The sequence below is a fragment of the Chamaea fasciata genome, unplaced genomic scaffold (assembly GCF_029207755.1).
Source record: "Chamaea fasciata isolate MVZ Bird 193981 ecotype frontalis unplaced genomic scaffold, bChaFas1.0.hap1 SCAF_4, whole genome shotgun sequence".
Taxonomy (NCBI): domain Eukaryota; kingdom Metazoa; phylum Chordata; class Aves; order Passeriformes; family Sylviidae; genus Chamaea; species Chamaea fasciata.
The window spans coordinates 39,278,928-39,294,753 of NW_027094089.1; the positions used below are offsets into that span (position 1 = coordinate 39,278,928).

General features: G+C 49.6%; 2 protein-coding genes across 2 annotated transcripts in view; both read left to right on the forward strand.

Annotated features, from left to right (window-relative positions):
- On the forward strand, nt 1-10,209 carry LOC136288333 (involucrin-like). Its single transcript, XM_066181337.1, is given in 6 exon segments — nt 1-131; nt 329-498; nt 8,215-8,349; nt 9,054-9,212; nt 9,214-9,408; nt 9,834-10,209. Coding segments are annotated over 5 exon segments (888 nt in total). The 5' UTR covers nt 1-131; nt 329-396; the 3' UTR covers nt 10,131-10,209.
- Nucleotides 10,205-15,826, forward strand: part of LOC136289038 (serine/threonine-protein kinase PAK 3-like) — a 19,282-nt gene continuing 13,660 nt past the window's right edge. Inside the window, exons 1-5 of the mRNA XM_066182504.1 lie at nt 10,205-10,469; nt 10,781-10,844; nt 11,506-11,554; nt 12,325-12,437; nt 13,088-13,205. Coding sequence (XP_066038601.1) covers nt 10,205-10,469; nt 10,781-10,844; nt 11,506-11,554; nt 12,325-12,437; nt 13,088-13,205 — 609 coding nt within the window. The remainder of the gene's footprint in view (nt 10,470-10,780; nt 10,845-11,505; nt 11,555-12,324; nt 12,438-13,087; nt 13,206-15,826) is intronic.

Below are 15,826 nucleotides of genomic sequence, written 5' to 3' on the forward strand. Positions count from 1 at the left end.
TTTCTCTTCATCTTCACAACTTGTAGGTCAGAGAAGGAGAGCTTGCAAAGCAGCCTGCTGGGGGCTCAGCGGCACGTATCCAAGCTGGAGATCGCCAGGAGCCGTTTGGAAGGCCAAGTCAGTGATCCTCGGTGAGAGCCTCGTGTGCTTTGTTTCTGGTGATTGCCCTGCCTAGTGCAGTTGCTCTAAAGCCAGCTCTGTCTGCAGGGCTTCTGAGATGTGAAGAAGCTGGGGGTGGGTCCCTCCTTGCCTGAAACTGAAAGGGTTAAGGTCAGTAGACTGCTCTTCTTGAGTAGTCTCTGACTGTTGCCGTTTGTCATGTTTGCAGAGGATGTGAGGGCCCTTCGTCATGAACTGCTAGCTCTAAGATCTCTCAATACGCAGCAGCGAGAAGAAATGCCTCAACAGCTCTGCTGGACAGAGGAGCAGTACATCAAGGCTCTCCGACTCTGGCAGTCTGCTCAGGAAGAGGAAAAAAGGAAGCTCCAGCAAAAATTGGTAAGAAACAACACGTACCTGAAGCATTCAAGCAAGCTTGGTGGGCTGGCTGGGCAGAACAGCAGCCTGGGTATGTGACATGGCTGTGAGCATCTGCTGTAGGCTACACGTTACTGGGCCAGGCAGCAGAGGGCTTCAAGGGCTCATACTTGAAGACCTGTGAAGACCCAGAGCACGGTGCTGGGACAGTACATGCATTCACAGATTCAGGATGGGCATAAGCCAAGTTCCCCAGGAGGCTGGGTGGTTGCCACCTAAAGCATGGCAGCAAAGGGGCAGGATCTTCCCGACAGCCTCGTGCCATGCAGCGGACTGCTGCTGACCTTGCTGCCAACTGCAGTGCCAGCAACAGGGTTCCTTGCTTTCTCTGCTTCCACAGTGGACAGAGGGCTTGAAGCACATGCCACAGGCCCCGTGTTGCTGGTACTTCAGCTGGTGGCCTGTCTCGTGACTAGGGCATTGGGGTGCTGGCCTCCTCCTCCTAATTCTGCAGTCCACCTGTAGTTTTTCCTTAATCAAAAGGCAGAGGAACTTTGAGAAGAGAGCTTCTGAGAACAGGCTTCTGAGAAATCCTGAGGAGAGAGGGGCCAGGAAACAGGCAGCCATCAGAGCAGGGAAGGAAGGCGGCACCTCCTTTCCTTCCACCTGCTGACCCTCCTCCTAAGTTTTCGGTTAGGCCAGGAGTGCTGGAGGGCACAAAGTCACTACTGTGCACACTTCAGGTGGGGGATTTTGGGAGGGATTGAGCTTCCATTTTTTCCTTTGGAGAGCATAGCGTGGACTTCCTGTGGATGTGTCTCTTGCCCTCATCAGGAGAGACAGCTGGAACAACAGCGTCTGGAGGCGCAGGAGCAGCTGGAGCACCAGGCAATCTTCCTGGCAGAGGTACAGAGGGAGCAGGAGAAAAGGCTGCTGCAGATGAAGCAGGAAGTTGCCATCCTGCAAGCTGAATGAGAAAAGACACGAAGCAGAGGCAGTCAAGAGGCAAAGAGTGCGAAAAGAGAGTTTGCGTGTTGCAATGGACTCCTCTGGGCTCCTTATGGGCACTGCTTCTCTGGACACTGTCTGTCTGGCTGGGATTGTGTCTTCACTGGCCCTTGGCAAACACGAGAATGAGAATTGGAAAGCGTGACCACATCAATCTTGGTTGCCACAAAAGTGGTGTGTGGGAAGTTTGAAGCCGTCTTCTCTTCATTTCTGTGCAGCTCCAGCGTCAGAAGGCTGCTGCCTTAGGCAGTGTGCACCGGCTGCAGAGAAAGGTAATCCAAAGCCAGCAGCAGGTAGAGCAACTGAGGCAGGAGCTGGATGAGGAGCAGGAGAACGGGCAGGTGAGCCTGACTAGCCAGGTAGCAGAGGGAAGGGCAGGAACGAGGACGTGCACTGTCAATCTCAGGAAAAGGAAAGCAAAGACTACTGCAGGCACTGGAAGCACAGAGGCAGATGCTAGTAAGATTTTTCTTGACACAGTATCTAGGACAAGCTGCAGGAAGCTCAGAAGAAGACAAAGGCAAAGAAGAAGAGGCTAAAAGAAGAAATGGAAAGGACGCACAGGATCCAGCTGCAGTACAGGCAGGCTGAACAAAAGCAGGTGAGTGAAAGAGCAGTAGGCGCTGCAGTCGTGCAACGAGTGGTCTCTCCTCTTCTCACCGTTCCCCTGCAGAGCAGCAGGTGCATGGGGGCAATGCCTCTGACTGCCATGCTCTCCGCTCTCCGTGGCAGCTGGTCTCAAGGACACTTACTGGACCGCTGAATCTCAGCTGCTGGCCTGGGCAGCAGGGCTGGCTAGCGCTTTGGCCGGTGGGCCAGCAATCCTCTGAATGTATTTCTGCTGGCCACAAAGTGCTCGCTTTGTTTTCTGAGGGGTTTGTTCAGCTGAATGTGGTGACCCATGCAGATTCTGAACAAGTTGTCCCTGTGCGTGGTGAATGCCGTCCTCAGAAGAGGGTGAAAATTAAAGTTGCTCTTTCTCTTTCACAGTCTCTAATATGACTGGCTGTGACAAGTTGTTGTCTCTGACTGCTTGTTTGGGTTTGTCTTGAGGTGGAAGAGTTGACAGCTCAGCTTGCAGTCTAATGCAAGTGCTGTTCCTTTTCACCCAGGGAATACGGCTCTACGTTCACTTCCGAATTGTCCCATCGTTTTTTAAGGATGGAAAGTCTCTCCTGTGGGCCTTCTGACGTGGTTTGGAATCAGGAACAGTCTCCTTCCTTTATAAACTCCAACCTTCACTACCTTTGGAATACACTGGCCTGGTTTTGCCCAGCCGTGGACTTCTGGATGAGGAAGAAAGTGCAATTGCATTTCCAGCCAAAAGGCAATGAAGAGCAGCGCAGCAAAACCATCCTGTGGAGATACAGGCTTTCAGCTGTGCACACAGAGGCTTTTGGTTCTGTTGGGGGTTAGGTTTGTTCCTTCTTTCTCTAAAGAATTTTTTCCCCATAAGTTACCAAGGAGACCAAGTGTTGGATACTTGAGAGTACTTAACCAAAACAAAGAGGTGGACAAAGTTGGAAGGAGGAGATAACGCAGGTAAAGGACAGAGCTGGAGGCAGCTGCGGGCTGTTCTTTTTTTTTCAGCGTTGGGGGAGAGAGAACGGCTGGGCTGTTGCTGGCTAGAGGAGTTCCACTGTGGCCAAAGGGATCCAGTCCTGGGAAATCTACTATCACCGGTTCGGCCTGAGTCCTGAGCCTTCTCTGCCACCCATGGGAGCTGGGCCAGCCGTGCCTCGGCTTCGGCTTCTTCGGCGCTGCTCCTCTTGCTACAGTGTGACCCTGCACCCTCCTGCGCTGCCGGGATATCCTGCCGCTGCCTGCCAGGACACGCTGCCATGCCAGCTACCATCCCGGAACTTTCCACTGTTTCAGCTTGGTGCTCTGAGGATCCTGCAAGAGCACCAAAACCAAACTGCCCTGGGTTTTGTGAAACAAAGCCCTCAGGGTTCTTGGTACTGTTTTCTTTTGTTATTAATTCTGTAGTTGCTTGGGGGAGGGGGGGGGTGGGGGGTGTTGTTTGCTTTGTAATACATACTAGTAAAGAACTGCTATTCCTATTTCCCAAATCTTTGCCTAAGAGCCTCTGATTGTAAATTTATAATTAGGGAAAAAAAAAAAAGGGGGGGGGGGGGAGGGTTTGCACTCTGCATTCCAAAGGAAACTCCAGCTTTTACCTGGCTGTTACCTGTCTTCCCAAACCAAGACAGGTTCCTAGCCAGTTCAGCCAGCACGTCTCCACTGTGACTGCTCCCGCTTCCCAGCTGGCCACGGCTAATAGGTACGAGGCTCTGCAAGTGGAACCAAATAAGGTGGGCACGTCTGCTGGCAGTACAGGAGAGCAGAGAGCAAAGAGCCCGTGAGGTCCCTAGCCAGTGAGACAAGGCCCCTGCTGGACCTGCTCTTTGTCGACAGACAAGGACTGCTGGGTGACATCACGCTTGGGGGCCTTCTGGGGCTCAGCAACATTGTCCTTCTCAGCTTCAGAAGGGTGTGGAGGATAAGCCCCGGAATGAGGCGCTGAGGGAGCTTTAGCCAGAAACACTGGAGGCTCATGAGGGACCTTCAGGCAGACTTCCAGAAATGCCTGTGTGACAGTGCTCAGCACAAGGGCTGTTTCCCTGCCCAACATGCCCTCACTGCATCCAAGTGCTTTAGACACTGCAGTAGGTGATGCTTTCATCTTTTGCTTTGTTGGTTTGCTAGGTGCAGAAGCCCTGTTCATTTCCTCTTTGCCCAGCAAGCAAAGATGCTTCTGCACATGCTTTCCTGCCCTTTTCCAGCACTGAATGAGGTTCTGATATAGTTTTAGTTTTCTGTGTCTGCAGCAGCCAGAGAGAGGTGTTGCTGGCTATTTCCTCCTTCTCCATTTCAGAGCTGTAAAGGACTAAAAGCTCCGTTTTGCAGAGAGAACGTTGCTTGCTGATAGTAGCCGGGGGCAATACTGAATTCAGAGCCATAGGCACTCCTGTTGAATGAGCCCATTTTCATTTAGTCACAGTGACGTAGAATCACATTGCTATCAGAGTTTGTGATTTCTCCTTAGTAGAGATGCTTGTAGATCTGCAACAAAAGAAGCTTCTGCATGATAGGTCATGGCCTGTCCCTCACGCTTCACCCTTTCCACAGAGCGAAGAACCAACATCAGTTTCTCTGACGGCTCACTCTGAAAAGGCCCAAGAGGAGCAAAATGAGCAAAGTTACAACCACCCTCCAGCTGTGGTCACAGCACAGCCAGATTTTCCTGAGACAATTAAGTGCTAGTTCTGGAGGGTGCTGTCTTTAGTGCAAGGCAGAGGTGTAAGTTTCTGCCCAGCCAGCACTTGCTGCTGCTGGCTGAGAATGCTGAGTGCTGCAGTCCTGCCAGGACCTAGCGTTTCCCCCAGCCAGTGACTGCTGGGAAATGGGCTTTGATCTGCCACGTTGAGGCACCAAAAGGCTGGTGCTCCGCGTCAGCATCTGGCTGCTTGGCTTAGTGAAGCTCTGTGTCTTGGCTTCTGCAGCGCTATGGCCAAGACTGCACGGGTTCATTCTGGAGGTCACAAGGTTTTGTTTGTTTCTTTTCCCATTTGGCATACCGGTGTTTGGCTTGTGGAAATGTTCTGCAGTTTTCTCGAGTCATTCTTCACTTCTAAAGTCTTTTGGCCCAGCTGTCTTTTGGCTTTTGACCAGCTGCAAGGAGATGATTGTGCTGTCCATGAAGCTGTGAGGGCCATTGTTGTCCCGTGTGGCAAAAGAAAGCAAACCGTATGGTTCTGAATCCTTCTTGTGAGGCAAAACCCAGAAGCAGCAAGTGTCTGTTGCTCCATTCTGTGGTGAGGCCTGCAGCTTTGAAAAGTGCATTGGAGCCTGGAGTGGGGGTGGAGCTGCAAGTCCTTGCCTGTTTTCTTGTGTTGCTAAGAGCGGGAAGGACATGTTGAAATTGTGGATGCCGTATGGAAAGTCAAATGTGCGCCTGTGTGCCTGGGGAGGTGGGTGGGACAAAAGGAGGCAGGGATGCCGGTCAAAAGCAGCAGAAGGTGAGCCCAGGTGGCCAAGAAGGCCAAGGGCATCCTGGCCTGTGTCAGCAATAGGGGAACAGCAGGAGCAGGACAGTGACCGTCCCCCTGTGTCAGCAATAGCGGAACAGCAGGAGCAGGACAGTGACTGTCCCCCTGTGCTGGTCAACGCTGCAGGCACAGCTGGAGTGCTGTGTCCATTTCGGGGCCCCTGGGAAGCGGAAAGTCATGGAGGAGCTGGAGTGTGTCCAGAGAAGGACAAGGGAGCTGGGGAAGGGTGTGGAGGACAAGCCCAGGGAGGAGGTGCTGAGGGAGCTTTCCCAGGTTAAAAGAGTCTGCTGATTGACTTTCAGCATCCCCTTACTGCATCGAAGTCCTTAGGCACGTTAGGAGGTGGCATTTTCTCTTCTTATTTTGTTGCTTTTTCTGTTGTTGTTGTTTTCTAGGTGCAGAAACCCTGTTCTTTTTCTCTTTTTCCAGCAGCTCTCTTTAGCTCAAGTTTTGTTTCCCTTTTCCAACATTGGAAATGATTCTTTTAAAATTTTAGTTTGTAATGTTGTAGGTCTTGAAGATGCAGCATTTTTGCATGAGAGTATGTAATTTGTGGCAGGGACATTAGTGCCGACGGAACAGCTCTTTTGCTAAGCCAGCCAGTTGGGCTTGCTCATCACTTTCAGGTTAACAGGTCCTGTGCCTTTTTGCATCCCAGGGCATCTGAATGTGTTGTCTTTTAGGAATTGAGCAGGAAATCAATGCCCTGGCATTCCAGCTGGTCCTCAGAGATCACAGGAACTGGGAGGGGCTGTTCTTAATTTCTGATTACAGCCACTTTAGCACCATCAGTGTAGTCAGTTCCAAGAGAAGAACTTGCCCATGCACAGATGCACAAAGAGTGCACTTCCCAGTGCAGTGCTCTGGGTCGGATCACATTCCATGAATGACCTACACATTCTATCTATCTATCTATCTATCTGTCTATCTATCTATCCATCCATCCATCCATCCATCCATTCATCCATCTATCCATCTATCCATCTTTCTGTTTAACATCTACATAATTGAATCTTCCCGGCTCTGGTCCAAAGCAGTTGGAGCTGCAAAGCTCACCTAAAGGCATCCCTTTCAAAAGAAGAGGAGAGACAGGTTCCATTGACCCATTCTGAGCAGGCAGAGATGTTTCCCGCTGTAGACATGAGGTTTTTTTCCCCTCAGAGCCGTTTTCCACCTCCAGCCTCTTCTTCCCTGAAGCCCCCAGTTAATTCTTTAAATTTCTGCCTGTCCTAGCGAGGTGGAATAATTCCATGATTTAGGTGGTGTTTGGTGACTCTGGTCATACATGCATTCCATGGATCATCGTTTCCTTCATTGGCATCCTCAGGGATGTGTAAGTTAATTTGCTGATGAGACCTAATGAGGGTCTCTGTTACTGCCGGTCAGAATTCTCAGTTGACAAAAGAGGGAGAATAAACACCTTGGTCCTCCTCCATAGGCTGAGGTGGCTGTAGAGGCTCTCTGACCTCCATGAGAGGATCTTTGCACGCATCCTTATCTCCTGAATGAGCAGGATTTCTAACAAGAGCGTAGACATCAGAAAGGCAGCAATGGCGGTGCAGGCCAGAAGAAAACATGAACTCCAGAAGTGTCTCTCACAAGGAGTGAGCTCACACAGTGTCATGGGTTTTGTAAAGAGCATATTATTCTATTCCATCTGGATGGAGCAGAATTGCTTATCTTTGCCCAAATGGGTCAGTGTCACTTATCAGATGGTGGAGTGCCACTTATCTCTCTTCATTGTTTCACTACTTCCATGGGGATGTCTTCTGCTAATGGACCATTAAGAGCTCATCAATGACATTACACATTACACTGCACTATTGTAAGCTGCTCCACGCAGGGGGGAGGAGCCAAACCATCTTAACCTAGATAAAAAGGAGCCACAGTCCCACTAGGTCTCCAGCTTTTCCACTGGATCCCTGGAGGAAGACCGGACCCATCTCACCATTACTGTACACCCTTTTTTTTTTCAACAGGACCATCTCTACTCCAATGGAACCACATCTGCCACTCCAGGAGGGCTTACTTTGGACTGCTTCCAACACCCTGACCAACAGGGTGTCAGGTTGTGTTTCTGACTCTGTCAGGGTTTTTTTCTAGGATTTCTTGTTTGTTTATTTGTTTGCTTATTCTTCTGTACTACAACATCTGTGTTTTTATATCCCTAGTAAAGAACTGCTATACCTATTCCCAAAATCTTTGCCTGACAGCCTTTTAATTGCTAATTTATGATAATTTGGAAAAGGGGGGGAGGGGCTTACATTTTAAGGGAGACTCCAACCCTCCCTGGCAGATACCTGTCTATCTAAACCAAGACACACAGGAAGCCACATGCAGAGCCAGGATGGAGCTGTGGGACAGGGCTGGGTGTCAGTCACTACAGAAAAGACAAACAGGACACAGCAGAAGTGGAGGGATGCCCTCACCAGACTCTTGAGAAATGCCACACCTTCCCTATCATCTGCCTGAGCGGCCGTTGGAGCTTCAGCCCCGTATGGACCCTGACTGTCTTGCCAGTGTCACTTTGGAATCTGTGCCTCCCCATGGGCAGAGAATGACCCAGGAGAGAAGCAGCACAGTGCTTTGGGAACGTGTGAGCCCATCAGTCATCGAGTCTTGGCCCCCAGATGTTGTGTGGGAAGTTGAAATCCATCTTCTCTTGCTTTCTGTGCAGGTCCTTCCGCAGAACAGGCATGACCAGACCGCTTTATCAGAGATGCCGTGCCAGACTCAGGGAGAGCTGTTCCCAGCCCAAGAGCAGGAAGAGCAGCTCAGGCAGCAGGTGGAAGAGCCACAGGAGAATGAACAGGTAAGCCTGGCTCACCAGGTGACAGAGTGAAGGGCAGGAACAGGGGCATAAAACAGAGCTCTTGGGACTGAGGAGACCAGGAGTCCCACAGGCACTGAAAGCACAGAGCCTTGTAATCTGCAGAGATCAGCACCGGGAAAGGAGGTTTGAAGTTGCAGGAAAACCCCCAAATAAGGAAGGGAAGTCGGCAAAGCAAACGCAGGTCCGATCAGTATGATTACTGCTACGTTTCTCCTTCGTTCTGTGTAAAATGGCAGGTTTTATACACTCTATATAGTTTACACTTACAGATACATTTCATTGATACATGGCACAGGGAAGAATGCAAACACTCATTGTTTAATAAGCTGTTTAAGGTAGCTACTATGTTCACACCAATTACGATACTTACTAACTACTATGAAACCCTTTGACCCTTAGCAGCACCTTAAGTGGAATTACTAAATGTGACACACACTTGGCACTGATTTCTATCTGTGCCACAAGCCCCACAGGCCTCAGTGCCACGGCCTAGAGGCCTAGCACTATGGCTCAGTCTGGATGATTCAAGTACAGCTTATCTCCCACAGAGGTTGACAATGGAAAGAGAGGTGGGCAGGGAAGCAGAAAGAAGTGGCTGAATGAATGTGATTTTGAGGCGGAAAGAGGAAAAAGCTGAGCCTGATGGCAGCTCCCTGTCACTTGCTCCGCATTTGTGTGTGCAGAATATCAAGGCAGAGCCACAAGCAGAGCTGCCCGAAGCTCAGAGTGACACCATGGCAGTGAAGAGGAGGAAAACAGAAGACATGAGGAGCACCCAAGAGGAGATGAATCTCCATCAGCAGAGGGGAGATCAACAAACTCATCAGCAGAGGGAAGATCAAGGTGAGTGAAAGAGTGGTAGCTACTCCACTGTTGAAACATCCTCTCTCTTGTTTTTTACAGGACATCAAGGAACAGCTGCAAGCAGGGCTGCAGGAAACTGAGGCTAGGATCAAGGCAAGGCAGAAGAGGCTGGAGGAAGAAATGAAAATCATCAGAGACATACTTCATGCCCTCCCTCAAGCTCTACAAAAGCAAGTGAGTGAAACAGCAATAACCACCACAGCCACCAAGCTGGTGCTTTCTGCCCTTCTTGCCTATCCACTGCAGAGCAGCAGGCAAGTGGGGTGATGCCTCTGAGTGCCATCCTGCTGTAGTGTCTGTCCCAGGCATTGTGAAGGACATTTCCTGGTATCTTGAATCTCAGCTGCTGCCCTCGACAATGGAACTAGTCCTTTGGCCTTTTGGCCAGCAGGCATCTGAATGGATTCCTGCTGGCCTATTCCTGCTGTCCTTGTTTCTTGAGGTGTTTTAACAGTGGAACATGGTGCCCAAGATGGAGGATGGAAACAAGCTGTCTGTACCCCTTGTAAACCTGTTCTTTCCCTTTGCTCACAGCTGATGACTCTTGACTACCAGGGACAAGCTGTAGTCTCTGACTGCTTTGTTCTCTTTGACTCGAGGTGGAAGTGTTGACATCTCACCAGGCAGCCTGCAAAGGCTTCCAGCGAATGACTGGCAAGGAGGAGCCCCAGGATCGCCGTGAGGCACAGGAACTGTCTCCACCAGAAGTGCTGCAGGTTGAGCATGACCTGAAGGCAGTGGAGGACAAGAGCACTCAGTGGGAGGAGGTAGAACATTGGAACAAGGAGCTGGAGGGGGAAAAGAGTCCTTGGCAGGAAGTGGAATGGTCCTTGTGGCAGTCCTCTTTCAGAAAATCCATGAAAATGGAACATGAATCTGGCCAGGAACTCCAGTAAAATCAGTCTTTGGCTTTGGCCCATCCAATCAAAGAGAAGTGGACATGCAAAGAAATCCATTTTAAGGGCCCTGCATGTGGCAGGCTGACAGCATCTTCCTAAGGGCTTGCCTTTGGAATGGGATCACAGCCACCTTTCTGACAGAAACTAATTTCTTCTCCCAGATCTCCACAGGTTCTTTCACCAAGCCTGCTGCAGCAGCAGCAGCAGCAGCATTGTGCCAAGGAGCCTCTGCTCCCCAAGCTGAGAAGTGGAGCCCGGGCAGTTGGTTCATCTCCAGTGCTGACACAGCTGCTGCTCAGCAACAGCAGATCGAGGATGACTCCCTGGAGCTACTGAGTACGTCTTGTGTATTTCTTGTCTGAGTGACAGTGTATTGTGTGCACATGGCAGCATAGCTGCACCAAATGTTCCTCCTCAGTTTGGTATCACAGGGACATTCAGGATTCCCCACAGGAACTTCTGTAGAAAATCAATCTCTGCTGGCCATCTGTGCTTCAGAGCTGTCCGTCTGCTGTTGTGGTTGCTGTTGTTGCTACCCAGCTGACCACAAAGGGTTCAGAGCCCCATGCAATGGGGTTGCCTTTTGTGTCTCCTGGAAGCTGGGATCTCTGCGTTAAAGTGAGCATCTTGAATTTTGCTTCCCTCAGGGACAATTGTGAGCGTGGAAAATCCCATGACAAAATACAGCAAACTCAAAACCATCGGCGGCGGGTGAGTCCGACCACAAAACCATGGGCCAGGTGTTTTCCCGGTGGAATATCTATCAAGTCTGAAGTCAGGCAAGCTGCCAGCGTGTTCAGACACTGAGGCTGGATTGTCCCATCTTTTAGTACCAAGCAGAATTTGTGAGCCTGGCCAGAAGGCATTGTCAAAGAGATCTCCACGCTGCCAAGGTCTTGCCAGGTCTTGCCTGCAAGCAAGGAACAGGACCTGGTAGATCTCTTGGTCCCTCAAGTGTGGGACAGCTCCGTGTTAATTTCCTTAGCATTTTTGTATGTCTCTAAATCAGCTGGCCACACTAACAGAAGGAGGAACCTTGCTTGCCTGAATGAGAAACCTACCCCCTATCATAGCTTTCTTTCCAAGAGTTTGCTGAAGGAAATATTCCATGGTCAGGATTAGAATTGCACAGTTTAGAAACTGAAACCCGAGAAGAAAGAAGAAGCTCTCTTTCTGAGCTGAGGCAGTAATCCTCAATGCTTCAGGCCTGGTGGCCACGCCCTTGAGAGCAAAATGCATCATCTGCCTTCCAACAGACCCCTCCTGCATACTGCAGGTTTTAGGCATTCACAGCAGAGATCTACAGCCTGGGCCGGCTTTCACCCCAAGATCTAAACGCTTTCTCCTTTCTTTGTGGCTCTTTTGTTTCTAGGACTCTTGGAGAGGTTTGGAGAGCAGTCGACACTGCCAAAGGAGGAGAGGTAAATGTCAACAACCCCCACAGACTCTGCTGCTCTCGGGGGCTTTCCTCTCTGGTGTGAGCTGTGGCTGCAGCTTTGGGTAGAGCTGTGCTGAAAAGGCACAAGAAGCACAGACGGGTGGCAGCCTGCAAATTGCATTTGGGACAGTCTTTGTCCTTCTCAGCTGCCAGAAGGAAGGCAAGGAGGGCAGCAGTTCCTTTCACAGAAGGACTCGCTCACTTGCTGAATTGCTAAAGCAAAGGTGGTGCCTCCTAGAGCGTCTCCCTGCTCTTTGGGGCTACAGCTTGAGTCCTGAATTCTCGTTTCTGGCTGCCAGAAAATACATCTGAATATCACTGGTAGTTCCTCAGCCGCCTGCAGTGCTGCACTTGGGAACTGCCCTTAAGCAGAGATCTGCAAGGCATCCCTAAAAGCCCTGAGCCCTGCCCATAGCCCAAGAAGTATCCACAGAGTACCAAGGAGCGGATTACTTCTGAATCCCAGAAAGAGCAGCAAAGAGTGTGGTGAGAGGTCTGTGGGTGATAGCTGCGACACTTTGTCCACCTTACCAAGTGGACAAGACAAAATATCTGTGGCCATGTGTCCTGTAACTGGCCCCCATAGGAGCAGAGAACCGGGCTGTTGGAATGTCAGTTCCTAATTACTCCTTTGTCTAATTCCAAGGCATTTTGGCACAGCTCAGCTGTGTCATTATAAAATCACTCGCTGCATGAGCGTTGTGGTCTCGTGCCACCAACTTGGAAAGTGACTGATTTTCAACGTCATATTAGGTGGCCATAAAGAAAAGCAATCTCCAAGGACTGGGAAAGAAGGAATTGAACTTCAACGAACTCTTGGTCATGAAGATGAGTGGGAATCCCAACCTGGTCAACTGTTTAGGCAGGTGAGTTGTTGTGCTTTTGTCCCATGAATGTTTGTTTACGTACTGCAGACACGCAAGGTAAAAACCCGCTTTGGTCACTGGCAGAATATAGAGCTGTTAATTATTGGTTAATTGTTATTGCTCTGCTCATCTTCAGTGGATGGGAAGAGAGTTCATCTTGGCTGCATGAGTCTTCCCTGGCACGTGTGGTTTGAAAACTGTTCAAGAACCCAGGTCAGTCGTATCTGAGTAAATCAATACCCTGTAATTTTACTGCCACCATGTTGTTTTGGGGCTTGATTTTTTTCAAGTGTCTTCTTAGGTGCGGATCAACTAAACAAGGATTTGCCTTGGATCGTGTCTCCTCTTTTCCACGGCTTTGCATGCCAGGAAGATTAGGTGCTTTTTTTTCCTAGAAACACACAATGTGACAGGTCTTTTATCTGGCCTGTTACTAAACTGCATTTTTCACTTGCTGGCCATCTTGGACATCTCTTTTTTCACAGCTCTGCCTTTCTCCTTGAGACAGACTGCAAACACTGCACAGCCTAGAGGCAATGTCATTCCTTTTATTCTGTCCTTGTCACAGAGGGACCTGGAAACAAGAATCAGCCATGAAACCAACGTAGCCATGCATGTTTATGTCCATGCCCTTGTTTTCCTTCTTTCAGCTACCTTGTGAATAAGCAATTCTGGCTGGTTATGGAGTACATGGATAGAGGCGCTCTGAGTGATACCATCAACGAGACCTGCTTGTCTGAAGATGGGATGGCAGCCATCAGTCGGGAGGTCAGCGATCCCATCTGTGCTTCTCAGGGCTTGGGCAGGACTGTCTGGGAAATGGGCTCAGAAATGGAGTGATTCCATGGGCCAGGCTTTGTTTCTGTATTGCTGGTACGCTATGGGCAAGTAAAAGCATCTCAAGTGAACTACTTGCCAGGGCCTCTGCACTCACTGTACTCTGTTCCTGTACTCTTATCTCCTGCTGTTGTATTGTCGCTCTGTCTCTTGTATTTGTATCTGCTGTTCTCCACCTCGCCTCTTTAAATGTTTACCTCAAGCCTGTCTGCACTGCATTCCTTGCCCGTAAAAGCAAAGGCGGTGGCAGCAGGATTCGAAACGAACAGCAAACAAAAGAGACAAAAGAGAGAGATTCATTTCTCACAGTCCTCAGCTGAAAAGGATAGTAGCGAAGCCAAAATGCTCTCTGCTCACGGAAGGTAACTGGTGTGATACTTCCAAGTCTGTGTTGAGGCCAGCAATAAAACCTTAGTCATGCAGCCTCCCAGCCAAAACTTGACAGCAAAAGGAGGGACATTTTCTTTCTTGGCAACCCTCGTTTGTCCTCTGCATGAAGAGAGCACATGCACTGCAGCAGCAGTCATTCCGGCTGGTTTGCAGGGGGCAGTATACAAAAGCAGTTGCTGCTGCTCTTTCAAAGGCTGGCATGCCGCTCCTTAGCAAGGTGCTGCTCTGCTAGTCTTGGAGCAGCAAGCTCTGCCTCTCAGTGCCACTGTATTCTGCCATTATGCCCCATTCCCCTGGAGAGGGAATTTTTAGGACTGTTTCCTTTCTTCTGTGATGAAACCACATCCCTAAGTTCTGCCCTCCTGTTTCTGTTTTCTCTCTCAGTGCCTGCAAGGCTTGGATTTTCTTCACTCAAAGCACATGATCCACCGAGATGTGAAGAGCCACAACATCCTTCTCAGAACTGACGGCTCTGTCAAGCTGGGTCAGTATATTCTTAGTCAGGTGCAGCGTTCCAAGCACGTAGAGTGTGGGGCTGCTTTTGAGTGACTGCCAGCTCCCCAAAAATGGTGCTGGTGGGAGTGCAGGGGCCCTTGCTGCAAGCTGAAGGTGCAATTGCAACATGCACAGAGGTGTGACAAGGAACCACAAGCAGTCAAGAGTGAGATTGGTCTGTGTGGTGTGTGTCCCTTCCAGAGGGAGAGAGCTACAATCTAAACCTTCAGGGGAATGAAGGACACTGCTGTGAGCAGTGTTTAAAAACCTGGCGTGTTTTTTGGAAGCGGCCAATACGACACTTCCTGGGCTTAAGCCCCAAGGAAACCAAGCGTGGACAGTTCTCCAGGAGATTCAACAGCATATTCTTAGAGTGAGAGTGGGGAATTCTTTTGCTTGGTTTCCTAATTTGAGTTGGCTTTCATCGTGTGTTATTTTCTCCACAGCTGATTTTGGCCTCTTTGCTCAGCTCCTCCCTGAGCAGAGTAGGCAGAGCTCAGCAGCCGGGACTTCTGGGTGGATGGCGCCTGAAGTCGTGACAGGTCAACCATATGGCCCCAAAGGAGACATACGGTGTTTCGGAATCATGGGCGTTGAAATGGTGAAAGGAGAAGTTCCTTGCTGGAATGAAACTCCTGTCTCGGTAAGGTGCAAATGCTCACTGATCCCACTGTCTTTCTCACCTGTCCCGTGTTCTGTGTGCCATCGGACAAAATCCCAGTGCCATCTGCTGGCACCACTTCCGCCTCTTTTTAGAAGGCGCCCTTCTAAAAATGTCCCCTGCAGCACATCAGCATCTGCTGTAGCTTTGGTTGCATCAGAAGGGAAGTGGCAGGTAAGCAGTTCAAAAACCTGCCATTGTGACCTCCAGCCATGCCTGACATTTGCTTTTTGAACCATGTTGGAGCTCTGTCTCTGAAGGAAAGGAATTTTCCCGTGGAATGGTTAGATGTGTTATAAATACCCTTTGAAAGGGAGGTTGAATCTTTGCAGTTTCAATTTTACAGAAAAAGTAAGAAAAGATGAAAAAGCAAAAGCAAAACCCAGAGGAAAAAGAAAAAAGAAACAGAAAAAGAAATTAGCAAAAGCAAATGAAAAAGGGAAAGAAAAAATAAATAAAAGGAAAAACCAAAAGAAAAAAAAGAAAAAGAAAAGCCAAAAGAAAAGCCAAAAGAGGAAAAAAACCCCAACCACCAAATCAATCCTAAAGCAGTTCTGCTTGCTTTTTTCTTTTTTGACCACAGCACAACAGTTTTCCTCCATGCTGTAGCATCTCTCCCAAATCCTGTGGGTCTTCATAATTTTCAGCCTTTCAAGTAATCTGTATGTCATCTGTCTGGGTGGCCTGGATATGTTTAGGATGTGTTTGTCTCTGACTGCAGTTAGAATTGTATGCCGGACCCTTGGCTGTTTCTCAGTACCTTAACAAGTCGATGGGCTTGCAGTCAGGTGCCTGGAGCTGGGACCCAAGGTGTGCGGTTGACGCCGGCGCTGTTCCCTTACCGTAGGAGCAGGGACAGCACTGGGTTGCACAGTTCTAGTGACATTGAGGACTCCAGCTCCCCACCATGTCCAGTGGCTGAGTTCAGCTGCAGAGGGACACGATAAAACCCCCTTTGTGACCTCTGGCAGTGTGAGAAAAGGAAAGAAAGCTGCCATAATTATTT